Source organism: Cupressus sempervirens, chromosome 10 (assembly GCF_028749045.1).
Source record: "Cupressus sempervirens isolate cs-2001-9-10 chromosome 10, ASM2874904v1, whole genome shotgun sequence".
In the NCBI taxonomy this organism is placed as follows: Eukaryota; Viridiplantae; Streptophyta; class Pinopsida; order Cupressales; family Cupressaceae; genus Cupressus; species Cupressus sempervirens.
Genome location: NC_143127.1, coordinates 800,066,315 through 800,083,085, shown reverse-complemented (window position 1 = coordinate 800,083,085; position 16,771 = coordinate 800,066,315). Strand labels below are relative to the sequence as shown.

General features: G+C 34.1%; 1 protein-coding gene across 1 annotated transcript in view; it reads left to right on the top strand.

Annotated features, from left to right (window-relative positions):
* The window catches only part of LOC149536337 (uncharacterized), a 173,929-nt gene extending 160,107 nt beyond the window's left edge, over window positions 1–13,822 (top strand). Inside the window, exons 5-7 of the mRNA XM_089805640.1 lie at window positions 12,718–12,822; window positions 12,966–13,259; window positions 13,413–13,822. Of these exons, the coding sequence (XP_089661766.1) occupies window positions 12,718–12,822; window positions 12,966–13,259; window positions 13,413–13,496 (483 nt within the window). The 3' untranslated portion in view covers window positions 13,497–13,822. The remainder of the gene's footprint in view (window positions 1–12,717; window positions 12,823–12,965; window positions 13,260–13,412) is intronic.
* Window positions 13,823–16,771: the final 2,949 nt, after the last annotated feature.

Genomic DNA, 16,771 nt, shown 5'->3' with positions numbered 1-16,771 from the left:
GGAAAACTCAGGAGGAAAAAAAATCACTCAACTGAGTTGCTTCAAGCGGCATCTACAACCTTCATGATCACACACTAAAATCAGATTCAATTAAACAAAACTTTGTAAATAAAATTTCCCAAAATATCTTCTTGCTGCCTTCGGATAGACCTGCACTCAGACATGAATAACTTTCAAACCAGAAATGATTTACTCAATCCAAACATTGAGATTTGGTGTAACTATGTTTCAAACAACATATAAATTTTTTAGAGAAATCCAACAGTTCAAACCTGAGATATTGACCCCGCATCAAAGTACATTTTTCTGCAAAACATTGCTTCTTGCTGTCTCTAGATAGACCTATGAACAGACATGTATAACTTTTGAACCAGATCAAAAAATTTCAATCACTCTAGTGAAGTTGGGCGTAATTAGGCCTATAATAACATATCCAAAGCTCATGAAAATCCAACAGTGCATTTGGGAGATATTACCCATGCACTGAGACTAATTTTCTGCAAACATACCGAATTCGACCCAAAACTAAAACTTTTTAATCTTCTGCAAACTATCAACTTGTTTCCAGTGAGAAGATAAGAAAAATCCATTCAAAACTCAGACCATTGAAAACTTGCACAAAGACAAAATGAAAAAACATTCCATATCTCTCCAAATTCGATTCTCCTTCTACATAGCCGACCTGCTCTCATTTTAAAACTGACTTTCTTTTCCTAATTAAAGGATGTGAAACGTTTTCTTCTTATTTAGAAAAGAAGAACGTCTTCTATCCAAAAAAAGGATAAGAATCTGAAACGTTTTTTCTACCAATATTAGACAGTCATTTTCTAAATTAGAAATATTCCAAAAACTGCATACTACCTATTATTGGATTCTAAAAATCATTAAACACTCCACCTACGAACTAAAAAAAAATATTCTAATTTAAGATCCACACACCTGGTCTTAGGTGGCTATATCTGGAGAGCTTATCGAACTGCTACTCTAGGTATGCCACCACATGTAGGACGTTATTACAAACTTCAAAAACTAAAAGCATTTAAAATATAACATTAAATTTCCTATTACATTTTCAACAATGTTGCCTCTTGTAGCGTTTCTATTCTCTGCCACTGCAGCATACTCTCGTATAGAATGAATCTCAAGTCCTCTTGAGATGATGTGTTGTAGAAATGAATCTCATTCTTCTTTCAAACTTTCCAATTTCTTTGAACTAGGATGAGCATATCTACAAGAAAAACAAAGATAATATCCAACTTCTCCACATTGTAGCTTTGATTCTTTAATGTTGTAAATGTCACAAAAAATTCTCCAGCATGATTCACTATACATCAAATCTGCATCCCTGCATAAACATTATTAGAAGAAAACATAACATCAACATTAAGATTATTTGAGTTCTCTTTTTGAATATGAGATTCCTTATACACCATGTAATGTGCATCATATCTATCTTCATCAATAATAACCATAAACTTATCTGCTTCTTGACTATCAACCAGTTTCACATCTTGAATCTTAAGATTCATATTTATCTCTTCTTCCTTTATTAAACATTTATCATCATCTTGATCTTCTGCAGTAATCTCACTTTCAAATATCTCTTTCTTATTACAACTTTGCTCAAGAACAATAACAGTATTGCACTTTCCTTTCTTCTTCAAGTTGAGTTTCCATACTACCGCCATGCCTTTTCCATTCTCCCACGATGGCTGCAAATTTTTTCCATAAATCAGATTCTTCTTCAGAACTTGCTGTTACACATTCCTTAGCTTCATCTTCATGCCATTTCTCTTGACATTTTTCTTCATTATGCATATTTAAGGCTTCATCAGTTGCCTCCAAAATCTTTTCCGTAGGAGTACCTTCCAACATTGTACTCTTTTCTATTTTCAAAGGACACATTATTGTTCCAACCATAACTTTATCACACTCAAATCCCATAGGGCTTTCCTCTTTATTCTTTTCATCAACATTTACTTGCTGGACTCCTTCTTTCTGCATTTTATTTTCTCTCAACTTAGCTTCATTCTCTTCACGTTTCCTTCTCAAACTTTTTATTTCCTCTTCTATCTTGCTTACCTCTTCTTCTTCTTTTCTCATTTCTTCTTCCTCTCTTTTCTTCTTTTCTATCACTTCCACCTTCAAGTTTGAAGACTCCATCTCTGAATTTTCTTCCTTAGTCTGATTTTCAGCATCATTCTGTAATTTGTCTTTGAGTACCGGAACCAATGCAAAGAGTGGGCTCTTCTTTCCTTTCACCTCTTTCAAGAATTCTTTCTTACCCATCACCATAACTTTGGCTTCTGCGGCTTTTGATTCTTCTTGACTTGGCTCAACTAAAAGTATCAGTTCAATGACCTTTCCATTCTTTGTAATGGTATACGTATTCTTCACTCCATCATGATGTGCCTTGAGATCATATTGCTAGGATTTGCCGAAAAGTAAATGGCATGCATCCATATTAACAATATCAAACAATAATCTATCCTTATAGGCTCCAATCTGAAATTCCACCCAAAATTGCTCTTCTACTATAGTCTGTTGTCCTTTATTTAACCAAGATACTTTGTAAGGATACGGGTGTTGTATTCTTGGTAGCTTTAACTTTTCCACCATTTCAAGAGACACAAAATTTTCTATAGAACCAGAGTCTACCAGTACCTTACAAACTTTTCCCCCAGATTTACAGGTAGTTCTGAAAATGGACTTCCTTTGTGGTGGTTCTTCTTTGATAGGCATTTTCAACAGTGTTCTTCTCATCATAAGTGCTTCCCCTTTTTCTGGATAACCATAACTGTCTGAATCTTCTTGTAAATCCGCTTCTTGTGCTAGGTGTATTCTCCTTTCACCATGAGTACCAGAGCTTGCTTTTGCTGGACATTTGTGTGCCATATGACCTTGCTGATTACAGTTGTAGCATCTTATTGGTCCATTTTTCCTTCCTGGTGATCTTCCTCTGAAATTTAACCTTCTACCTGTGAAACTTCCTCTGAAATTATCAAACTTATTATCTTCATTATGCATCTTCGTTTGTGGCTGAAAATTTGGACTCCTTCCTGCAAATGTACCTCTTCCTCTGAATGGTTGTCTTCCTCTGCCTCTGTTATTATTTTCTTGTCTCCTTTTGATTTTCTCTTCCACCTTCAAAGCCAACTAATAGCACTTAGCTACAGTGTTTGGACTTAGCAACTGCAACTCTTCTTGTATGTTCATCCTCAAACCATTTAGGTATCTTGCTACCTTGATACTCTCAGGTTCTGCAAATTTTGACCTTAGGCTTAACTTCTGAAATTCTTTTGTATAAGTACAGACATCCATATCCCTTTGTCTGAGATTCTGCCTCTTCTGATGCAACTGTGCCTCATAGTCTTCAGGGAGATACGTCTCTCTTATCATTGACACCATCTTTTTCCATGAACAAATCTTCCTTTTATCCTCTTTTAACCTTTCTTCTTGCACAAAATTCCACCATGTAAGGGCTGCTCCCTTCATTCTGGACTTAGCCAATTTAACTTGATGTGATTCTGAAACTTTTTCACATTCAAAATGATTCTCTAAGGCTTCAATCCATTCCAACACTAATTCAGCGTCCATCTTTCTTGTAAAGATAGGTAACTCCACAAGTTTTCCTCCCAAAGCCTTTAAAGCTTTAAAAAATGGCTTCTTGTTCTCAGATATTCTATCTTCTTCACTGTCGGGTACGTCTTCCTCTTCTTCCATTTCTTCTTTCATTTCTTTCTTCTCAACTATATTCTGCATATATTCTAACTTACTGGCTAGTACTGCCACTATCCCCTTCAACTCTCTATTCTCTTTCTGGATAAGTTCTTCTTGCTCCTCAACTTTCTTCACTAACTCTGCATTGGTCACCATCTTGCTTGACCCTATTGAGGAATCTTGATCAGGGGCGTTCAACATATAACTTTACAACCTGCAACTCTCAAGCTCTGATACCAAAAATGATGTAGAGCCACACCTTGGAAAACTCAGGAGGAAAAAAATTCACTCAACTGAGTTGCTTCAAGGGGCGTCTACAACCTTCAAGATCACACACTAAAATCAGATTCAATTAAACAAAACTTTGTAAATAAAATTCCCCAAAATATCTTCTTGCTACCTTCGGATAGACCCTCACTCAGACATGAATAACTTTCGAACCAAAAAAGATTTACTCAATCTAACCGTTGAGATTTGACATAACTAGGTTTCAAACAACATATAAAAATTTGAGAGAAATCCAACAGTTCAAACTTGAGATATTGACCCCGCATCAAAGTACATTTTTCTGCAAAACATTGCTTCTTGCTGTCTCTAGATAGGCCTGCACTCAGACATGAATAACTCTTGAACCAGATCAGAACTCTTCAATCGCTCTGGTGAAGATGGGCATAATTAGGCCTATAATAACATATCCAAAGCTCATGAAAATCCAACGGTGCATTTGACAGATATTACCCATGCACTAAGACTAATTTTCTGCAAACATACCAAATTCAACCCAAATCTAAAACTTTTTAATCTTCTGCAAACTATCAACTTGTTTCCAGTGAGAAGATAAGAAAAATCTGTTCAAAACTCAGACCATCGAAAATGTGCACAAAGACAAAATGAAAAAAACATTCCATATCTCTCCAAATTCAATTCCTGTCTTACATAGCCGACTGGCTCACCCTTAAAATTGACTTTCTTTTTCCTATTAAAGGATGTGAAACGTTTTCTTCTTATTTTAGAAAAGAAGAATGTCTTCTATCCAAAAAAAGGATAAGAATCTGAAACGTTTTTTCTACCAATATTAGACAGTCATTTTCTAAATTAGGAATATTCTAAAAACTGCCTACTACCTATTATTGGATTCTAAAAATCATTAAACACTCCAACTACGAACTAAAAAAAAACTATTCTAATTTAAGATCCACACACCTGGTCCTAGGTGGCTATATCTGGAGAGCTTATCGAACTGCTACTCTAGGTATGCCACCACATGTAGGACGTTATTACAAAATTCAAAAACTAAAAGCATTTAAAACATAACATTAAATTCTCTATTACATTTTCAACAATGTTGCCTCCTATAGCATTTCTCTTCTCTGTCACTGCAGCATACTCCCCTGTAGAATGAATCTCAAGTCCTCTTGAGATGATGTGTTGTAGAAATGAATCTCATTCTTCTTTCGAACTTTCCAATTTCTTTGAACTAGGATGAGCATATCTACAAGAAAAACAAAAATAATATCCAACTTCACCTTGTAGCTTTGATTCTTTAATGTTGCAAATGTTACAGAAAATTCTCCAGCATGATTCACTATACATGAAATCTGCATCCCTGCATAAACATTATTAGGAGAAAACATATCATCAACATTAAGATTATTTGAGTTCTCTTTTTGAATATGAGTTTCCTTATACACCATGTAATGTGCATCATATCTATCTTCATCAATAGTAACCATAAACTTATCTGCTTCTTGACTATCAACCAGTTTCACATCTTGAATCTTAAGAATCGTATTTATCTCTTCTTCCTTTATTAAACATTTATCATCATCTTGATCTTCTGTAGTAATCTCACTTTCAAATATCTCTTTCTTATTACAACTTTGCTCAAGAACAATAACAGTATAGCACTCTTTCCTTTCTTTTTCAAGTTGAGTTTCCGTACTACCGCCATGCCCTTTCCATTCTCCCACAATGGCTGCAAAATTTTCCCATAAATCAGATTCTTCTTCAGAACTTGCTGTTACACATTTCTTAGCTTCATCTTCATGCCATTCCTCTTGACATTTTTCTTCATTATGCATATTTAAGGCTTCATCAGTTCCCTCCAAAATCTTTTCCATAGGATTACCTTCCAACATTGTACTCTTCTCTATTTTCAAAGGACACATTATTGTTCCAACCATAACTTTATCACACTCAAATCTCATAGGGCTTTTCTCTTTATTCTTTTCATCAACATTTACTTGTTGCACTCCTTCTTTCTGCATTTTATTTTCTCTCAACTTAGCTTCATTCTCTTCACGTTTCCTTCTCAAACTTTTTATTTCCTCTTCTATCTTGCTTACCTCTTCTTTTTGTTTTCTCATTTCTTCTTCCTCTCTTTTCTTCTTTTCTATCACTTCCACCTTCAAGTTTGAAGACTCCATCTCTGAATTTTCTTCCTCAGTCTGATTTTCAGCATCATTCTGTAATTTGTCTTTGAGTACCGGAACCAGTGCAAAGAGTGGGCTCTTCTTTCCTTTCACCTCTTTCAAGAATTCTTTCTTACCCATCACCATAACTTTGGCTTCTGTGGCTTTTGATTCTTCTTGACTTGGCTCAATTAAAGGTATCAATTCAATGACCTTTCCATTCTTTGTAATGGTATACGTATTCTTCACTCCATCATGATGTGCCTTGAGATCATATTGCCAGGGTCTGTCGAAAAGTAAATGGCATGCATCCATATTAACAATATCAAACAATAATCTATCCTTATAGGCTCCAATCTGAAATTCCACCCAAGCTTGCTCTTCTACTATAGTTTGTTGTCCTTTATTTAAGCAAGATACTTTGTAAGGATACAGGTGTTGTATTCTTGGCAGCTTTAACTTTTCCACCATTTCAAGAGACACAAATTTTTTTTTAGAACCAGAGTCTACCAATACCTTACAAACTTTTCCCCCAGATTTACAAGTAGTTCTGAAAATGGACTTCCTTTGTGGTGGTTCTTCTTTGATAGGCATTTTCAACAGTGTTCTTCTCATCATAAGTGCTTCCCCCTTTTCTGGATAACCATAACTGTCTAAATCTTCTTGTAAATCCGCTTCTTGTGCCAGGTGTATTCTCCTTTCACCATGAGTACTAGAGCTTGCTTTTGCTGGACATTTGTGTGCCATATGACCTTCCTGATTACAGTTGTAGCATCTTATTGGTCCATTTGTCCTTCCTGGTGATCTTCCTCTGAAATTTGGCCTTCTACCTGTGAAACTTCCTCTGAAATTATCAAACTTATTATCTTCATTATGCATCTTCGTTTGTGGCTGAAAATTTGGACTCCTTCCGCTAAATGTACCTCTTCCTCTGAATGGTTGTCTTTCTCTGCCTCTGTTATTATTTTCTTGTCTCCTTTTGATTTTCTCTTCCACCTTTAAAGCCAACTGATAGCACTTAGCTACGGTGTTAGGACTCAGCAACTGCAACTCTTCTCGTATGTTCATCCTCAAACCATTTAGGTATCTTGCTACCTTGATACTCTCAGGTTCTGCAAATTTTGACCTTAGACTTAACTTCTGAAATTCTTCTGTATAAGTACAGACATCCATATCCCTTTGTCTAAGATTCTGCCTTTTCTGATGCAACTGTACCTTATAGTCTTCAGGGAGATACGTCTCTCTTATCATTGACACCATCTTCTTCCACGAATAAATTTTTCTTTTATCCTCCTTTACCCTTTCTTCTTGCACAAAATTCCACCATGTAAGGGTTGCTCCCTTCATTCTGGACTTAGCCAACTTAACTTGCTGTGACTCTGAAACTTTCTCACATTCAAAATGATTCTCTAAGGCTTCAATCCATTCTAACACTAATTCAACGTCCATCTTTCCTGTAAACATAGGTAACTCCATGGGTTTTCCTCCCAAAGCCTTTAAAGCTTTAAAAAATGGCTTCTCGTTCTCAGATATTCTATCTTCTTCACTGTCGGGTACATCTTCCTCTTCTTCCATTTCTTCTTTCATTTCTTTCTTCTCAACTATATTCTACATATATTCCAACTTACTGGCTAGTTCTGCCACTATCTCCTTCAACTCCCTATTCTCTTTCTGGATAATTTCTTCTTGCTCCTCGACTTTCTTCATTAACTCTGCATTGGTCACCATCTTGCTTGACCCTATTGAGGAATCTTGATTAGGGGCGTTCAACATATAACTTCACAACTTGCAACTCTCAAGCTCTAATACCAAAAATGATACAGAGCCACACCTTGGAAAACTCAGGAGGAAAAAAACTCACTCAACTGAGTTGCTTCAAGGGGCATCTACAACCTTCAGGATCACACACTAAAATCAGATTCAATTAAACAAAACTTTGTAAATAAAATTCTCCAAAATATCTTCTTGCTGCCTTCGGATAGATCCACACTCAGACATGAATAACTTTTGAACCAGAAAATATTTACTCAATCTAACCGTTGGGATTTGGCATAACTAGGTTTCAAACAACATATAAAAATTTGAGAGGAATCCAACGGTTCAAACTTGAAATATTGACCCTGCATCAGAGTACATTTTTCTGCAAAACATTGCTTCTTGCTGTCTCTAGATAGGCCTACACTCAGACATGAATAACTCTTGAACCAGATCAAAAATCTTCAATCGCTCTAGCGAAGATGGGCGTAATTAGGCCTATAATAATATATCCAAAGCTCATGAAAATCCAACAGTGCATTTGGGAGATATTACCCACGCACTGAGACTAATTTTCTGCAAACATACCAAATTCAACCCAAAACTAAAACTTTTTAATCTTCTACAAACTATCAACTTGTTTCTAGTGAGAAGATAAGAAAAATTCGTTCAAAACTCAGACCATTGAAAACTTGCACAAAGACAAAATGAAAAAAATATTACATATCTCTCCAAATTCGATTCCTGTCTTACATAGCCGACTGGCTCACCCTTAAAACTGACTTTCTTTTTCCTATTAAAGGATGTGAAACGTTTTCTTCTTATTTTAAAAAAGAAGAATGTCTTCTATCCAAAAAAATGATAAGAATCTGAAACGTTTTTTCTACCAATATTAAACAGTTGTTTTCTAAATCAGGAATATTCCAAAAACTGCCTACTACCTATTATTGGATTCTAAAAATCATTAAACACTCCACCTACGAACTAAAAAAAAACTATTCTAATTTAAGATCCACACAACTGGTCCTAGGTGGCTATATCTGGAGAGCTTATCGAACTGCTACCCTAGGTATGCCACCACATGTAGGACGTTATTACAAACTTCAAACATTAAAAGCATTTAAAACATAACATTAAATTCCCTATTACATTTTCAACAATGTTGCCTCCTATAACGTTTCTCTTCTCTGCCACTGCAGCACACAAAACAACATCCATGGCTTACACACACGCCAAGAAGTATGATGACTGAATCCAAGATATAGAAAACGCGTAAACTACAGATCCTGGCCAAACATCTCAATGGGCTACTATGTATGGACTGACATCATGGACAGTCGATTGGCATCGAAAAGCCCAAGCTCGGATATCTGCAGACTCAACTCCCTCAATGAAAGGCTCATACATTGTGTAGACTCAACTTCCTCAAAAGAAGGCTCATACACTGAAGTACTATTTTATTATCTTTAATGTTATTACCACCTGATGTTTTATTTAGTTATCACTTATATAAAGCTTCCTCTGCCAACCTCTGGCACCATGAATGCTGAGCTGCGAGACAAAAGTCCCCTCCATATGCTACCCTACCCTACCCATGCTCATCCAATGATGAGTGCTTGTAAGCACGCAAACTCCCAACCCAACCCCAATGATCACAACTTTCAGAAGTACCATAGAAGATCAGGCCTAGTAGGTCACCTGACAGATGTACACGTGTGTGGCACACAACCATCATGAAGATCATACACAAGGATAGGATGAGAACACAAATAGAAATCAATCAACCAAAAATGTAATCAGGATGATGGATGCTAAACGCATCCCAATGCAACACAAAGTGCAAAAGTGGTCTGACAGATATCCAAATAGATCATTTAAGTCCACGAACCACATTGTGCTAAGAAAACCTGAGAAAATAGGGTGCCACGCAAAATGAGGCAAAAACTCAAAATTTTGGAAAGATTTTGAAATTAAACCTATTTGGCCTTTGGGTGCAAAAACTTTGAAAATCTAAAAATAAATGAAATCAAACATTGTATAGAAAAACGGCCAGCATAATGGCTCAAAAGCCCAAACCCCCATTTCAAAAATAGGGAAAATGTTCATACCCAACGAACCAGGTAGAACCAACAAATAGAAACTGAGGGGAACACTAGTTCTCAACCTCCTAACATAATGCTACCAAAAATAGAAGCTGAAACGAAGCGAAAACAATAAAATGAGCAAGCCCTACCTGATAGCAAAAGGGGCAGAAATAGTAACTCACATAATAAAATAAATCACCCGCCAAATTTACTAAAAATAATGGCAAAGCATAAACTCCCCGAGCCGAATCCAATGAGACCAACCTCACGAAGATCCCATGCTCATAGCTCCTAGAACGAACAAAAAAAAAATCCTTCAAAAGAGGATTTCCAAAATGGCTCTCAAATTTCCAATTCTAAAAAGTGAGAATTGAATAATCAATTCACTTTTCCAATACTTATTCACTTTTCAAGTGAATAGTTGATTATGGCAAATAGCCAGTTGGAGTAGCTAAACTTTGAATCGACCCAAACGAAAACAAAAATATTATCCGTAATGAAAATTCACCTAAGGCAAAGTTGCGATAAATTAAATCCAAAAAGATTTAAAACCCGAAAATCCAAAATTACAAAAAAACATTTAACACTTTCGCGACAATGTGAACTTCTAAATGCACAGACACGCTCATTGGTCTAGTCACATAATGAAGATAAATTCAAATTTACTAATCATGGAAAGGTTTTAATTTAAAACAACTAAATAAGGATATGTTGACCATACAGGGACGCATTGGCAAAATATGAACAATTGAATCACTAACTCTGTGTGCCACTGCCAGGGATATAATTCTTGCACACTAAAATACACTATCAAGTGCAATTGCATATAATATCATAGCCAAAGAAACATGTATTAAAATACCTATTCAATCCATTTACATCGCCTCACGTTCATAGAAAGCATAAAGATACAAGAATGAAGTAAATAACCATAGCATAAAATTCATCTCATAACATAACCAACAAATATGTCCAAATAAACCATATAACCAGATATCACCATAGATCTACTGTCATTTCAAAATAGCATCAACATGCAAAATGATGAACTGAACAGTATAGCAGTATAACATCTATTGTACTGAATCAAAGTATAACATTTGACCCTCAGGTCATCACAAGGTACAAAATAAGAGTATCAAGTATCTCTCAAATCAAAATAAACAAGGTACACACTACAAACACAAGAGGCACTACATGAAACAAATGATTTGGGTGATTATGCAATTGAGAAATGTGATTTTGCTGAAGTTGAAAGTGTTTGTGATGAAAAGTGTAAGAAAGAAAATGACAAGAAGTTTACAAATTTCGTTTGTTATGATAATAATGGTGATGGTTTGAAGATTATGAAAAAAATGGGTTTCAAAGGTGAAGGTCTAAGAAAGCATGAGCAAGGAATAAGGAATCCAATCAAGCTTACAATTAGGTCAAAATATGAAGGTCTTGGATATGATGCAAGCAATGGAAAGATGAATAAAGGTTAAAGAGAATTGATTGAAGGAATAAAGATTGTGCAATGTTCACACTGTAATAGAAAAGGGCATACAAAGGATAGATGTTAGCATTAAAATCCCTGTAGTATTTGTAGCTTGAAAAATCATTGTGATAAGACATGTTGGAATAAAGAGTGCAATAAAGATTTTATGGCAGGTTGCATCAAAATGGATTGTGGATGGAGCTATGGATCAAATTGGCAAAATATTGTAGGAATGATCAGAGGTTTATTCAAGTACAAATGTTCAAGAAGGAAGGAAATTGTTTGTCATTATTTGTGACAGCAAAGAGATTTTTTTTATTTTACAGAGTAAGGTTCTTAGTGAACCCTATCACGGACATTTGTGACAAATGAGGCAAAATTAGCAATGGATGTATCCTATGAAAAGAGGAAATTGTTGGCAGCCAATTGTTAACAAAATGTTTGTCGAAGTTAAAGGTCATAGCCTTGGAAGACACTATTCATGCATTAACGGATATGAAGATTATTGGAAAATAACATTTTGGCATCATGCAAAAGAAAGGATTTGGATTTGAATGCAACATCATTTGAGGTTGAAATTAGGGGGGAGTGTTGGATTGTGTAATTTCTCCCTCAAATGAAATACTAGAGGATTCTAGAAATTCCAGCTGGATTACCGAATAGGGTTAGGTCAAATTAATATTTTGGTTTGTAAAGTTCTAGAAACCATTTCTTGTTTAGATATTTCTAGAAAAGTTTATTTATTCTCTGTTGGTTAATTTAGATGCTTCCGGAAACAATGAAAGACCTCTATAACAGAAAGGCACAATGTAATGTTTTTGATTTTCAGGCAATGAAATGATTTTATAATTTCTATAAATGTCTGTATTGTGTATTTTATGTTTAATTATTGTTGTAGATTGAATCCATCCTCCTCCATCACTTTCGGCATTCTTCCAAAACAAGAAAAAAAAACCTTAACCAAAACAAAATACCTAGACAAAGTGGAGGGATTTAGACTAAAGCCACAGAAACCCAAAACAGATGCGATAAAAGAAAATTGAAGTTGCAATAGAATTTGTCTGTAAATTTAAAGGGGATATATTCATCCTAGTAAACCGCTATACATTATTTTGTTTTGTGTCGCATATTATGTGTATTTTTAATTCTTTGTTTCTGAGGAACACTCAATATTCAACAACTCTTCCCTACTAAGAAGAATAACTAGAAAGCAGGAACTACAAAGACCACCTACATTGATGGATTTTGTGTTCCCTTGTTTCCTATGCAGATCGAACTGCTTAATCTGAAACACTTCCTTGCAGACACATCTTGCTTGAACAAGGTGCTGGATTGGCGCTTATCAGCGACTGAGAAGTATTTGATAGATCTTGATGTGGGTATCAAATTTCCTAGCTATTCTTACAGTTTTTCTAGTATCCTGTAATTTGATGGGTTAACAGATATTTTTATCTAAATTGAAGTTAAAGTTCAGATGGAGATAGGCTGTAACTGAGTCTTTGTACGTCTAAATTGCAGGAAGAAGATAAAGAATGTATTGAAGGAATAGTGAAATCGGCCCGCATTGAAGCGAATGTAAAAGGAGGATTAATGTGGCCTCCTGGATATTTGGTGAGAAAGAGAAACAGATTTCATGTCACTGCAGTATGGAATCTCAATGTTACTATTATTGTTGGGGAAACATGGGACATCAAATTTCAGCATGCAGATAGAGTGAACTTTGCAAACTTTGCAAATATGGAAATAGAGTACAATTGGAGAGTGTCAGATGAAATAGATTTAAAGCTCAAAAGTATAAGCAAATATTTGAGGGTGAGTTCTGCGAAGGAGTTATGTAATTTGTGAATGTTAGTTTTTTAAGAATTTTTAGGATGGTTTAAATATTCAATTTTTAAGTTAAAAGTATTACTTACTTTTTAAAGCTAAATTCTTTTCTTGACAGCTAACTTTTAAGATGAAATGCAGGAGCGGAGGCCATGGGAGGAAGAGAACATAATGAACATTCTCGAAGATAACTTGAAATGGGTTTGGTTGGAAGCTTTGTCATGATATATTCTTGTTTTCAGAGATTAAAAAGATGTAAGAATCAGCAAAGGTTTCCCTTTTACAAAGTGAACAAATTTAATATGCTTTTGTTACCTTGTGTATGAAGCCTTTTATTCAACACCAGTATTGGGGTACCTCTAGATGCTTTATAAATTGGTGGGATATAGATTTAAAGAAACACGTTATTTCTTTTCTATGCAAGTTTTCACAGCCATAATATATAAATATTATGTTACACCATTACGGTGACAGTAAGGGTTTAGCTATACATGTTCATAAAATCAACTTATTATATTTAAGTGAAGCCTTTGAATTATGGCTTTTTTTTATTCTCCTTTTGTACCCTTAAAATTTTTAGTTGAAATCTTTTTAGTTCAGATTTATTATAGTGTGGGTCTTATTTGTTTTATTAAAGTTGTTGGTTTACAATTGTAATTTCATCTTGTATGACGTTGGGGCTATGCATTTAGCAAGACTTGAATCTTAATAGATATATAATAGTCCATGTTACATAAACAATACATTATTTTAAAGTGATGCCCTCCAAATTATGGTTTTTTCGTTCTCCTCCTATGCCTATGAAACATTTCTATTAAAACATTTTCCATTCAAAGTCTTCAAGATGTGGAATATTTGTTCCATCAAAATCAATGATGTGTATTGCCACCTCATCTTTTATTATGGTGGGACCTTGCCTTCAACACAATTTGTTTCCAAATAGATTTATTTAAATTCATTCGACCTTACTAGAAGACGAGAAACCAATTTGTATTTTCATTTCTTCTAAATTTAAATTAGATGAACTCATTAATCTTTTAAACATAAAGAAATTATTATATTTAAGGTCTTCTAATCAAATAGAAATCCTTTTATTCCAAGAGCTCCGTAGATCTTTTATCCAAGAAAAAAATCTTCCAAAAATAATTGCATATGAATATTCATAATAGAAAATTCTCAATGTTAACAAATAAAAAAATATATTTAAAATTTCTTATCAAACCTTTTTATTTAATAAAAAACATTTTATTTGAAAGTATTTTTATATCGCACATTTAGTTCACAAGATAGTCAACAAGGGCACAAAGCAGCCAAGTTAATTTCTCAGTGATAGTAGAGGTATTTTAATTTTGCCAAAATATTATATACATATCATATTAACTATAGCATTTGCTCTCATGGAAGAAGAATAAGGTCATATGTTTGAAAATAATATCCTTTTAATTGACAATATTGATTCTACAAATAATACTTTTTGATTGAAGTTGAGAATGAAGAAAATAACTAATATTTACAATAACTAAAATGATCTAGTAGTTTTTATAAATATTTGAAGTAGATGAAGTTAAGACATTTTTGGATTTTTCAGCATGTACAAAAATATTGAAATTGTATTGAAGTTGGAAAATTACACAAATATGATGTACAACAAGAGCTCTATCGAGCTGGATGATGGATGGACAGAGGACAAAAAATAACAAAGACACAGAACAATACGATGTGCTGCCATACAATAAATTGTATTATATTTCATTCCACCGTAATCTCAAATGAGTACATACTGCCTTTTATAAGAAAGCATACAATATTCTAGAGAAATCTACTATTAGCCAAGAAGACAAAACATCCACAAACTTCTGGAAAAATATTACAGCCAACTCAACCTTTGGAACAAACCCTAAACCTAAACCTAATAATCTAGAAGTATAGTTTAAAATGAGAGATCTAGAACTCTCGATGAGAAGACAACAATAGTTGGAGTAGGTAAGGGCAGGGAAGATTAAACAGACAGTTGGATGCCTACATCACCAACACTGGAGTTCGGCCTAATGTTAGATAAAAAAACTAGTTTGTATTCTAATAGAGGCATCACTAAATGTATTTTGGTTGATGTTTGGGGGAGAAATTTGTAGTCAAGAAACTTTAGATCGGAGTAGAAAATTAAAAATCATATTTCAATTGAAATTTATAAATCACATTTCAATTATATCTACATAAGTTAACATGAAAGGAAAGAATTTGATAAAACTATGTAACAGGTTTGTGTAAATATCATCCCAAATTTTTATAGTTTTTACTAAAAGGATATTTTGAACAACATTTGACAAAGTGCAAAGATTATGATTTTAGACTATACCCTTGCATTAATAAATTGACCTTACAAAGTCTATCAAAACATAAAACTTATACTAAAGACTTCAATTGTACATATCATTCAAACTCAGTACCTAGATTTACCAAACTTATTACAAATTATCAAAATATTCAAGAAATTGTACAAGAATTAATGCTCATATGTGCAAATTTTGGAATAATGCATAACACATCACTTTTATCACTTACCCAAAAAGGATGGCAAGCACCACTGAAAAATGGTGTCAATGTCAAACCCTCAATGTGGGTGAAGATGATTGTAGGGTGAAAGTCCTTGTAAATTTCACAAAATAGATATCCCATTTTAACACAATTACTTAGCCAAAAAGAAGCTCACACTAAAGTCAAGGGCATTAAGTGGTAACCTTTTACAAACACTATAAATATAGAAAAAACAACATCGTATAAAAACTTAAAGTACGTCAAAACTTGAGTGACATGGTTTGGATGTTTTAATTTAATCAATCACATGTAAATGGCACATCATAAAGCTTTCCTCTGGTTAAGACCATAAGCACTATATGCATGATAGGAGAAAAGTGCATTAAGATTTGATGAAGTGAGAACTCAACAACAAAATCTCCACGCTGTGATATTTAATTAAAGCAACATATGTAATAAATTTATGTTTTGTAAATAGGGGTTATGTTTGTACCTTCCTATCTCAATTGCATAATCACTTCTAATTGTTCTAGGGGAAGAAGCTAAAGGATTCATTGTTCCAATAAATTTTTGGGCTTTTGCAACCACATTTTAACCCTCGTAGACCATAGCAACCACTAGGCCAGAAATAATGTACTCTACCAACCCGCCAAATAATGATTTTGTAGACAGGTCCTCATAGTGTTTCTCAACAAATGATCTTTCCATAGAGACCATTGGACAAACAACAAGTTCATTGCATATTAGAATTGTTACACAATAAAAATAACAATAAAATAAAATGTTATGCCACTATAAATTTAATTACATAAAACAATTCTTACCTTTCAAATAAACGACTTTTTTTTCTTAAACCTCAAAATAGTCTCACCCTCATATATAGTTAAATAAAGAACCATTATCCAAAAAAGAATATTCCTTCAAACTCTTGCACACTATATAGGGCAAAGATGGCAAGTAAGAAA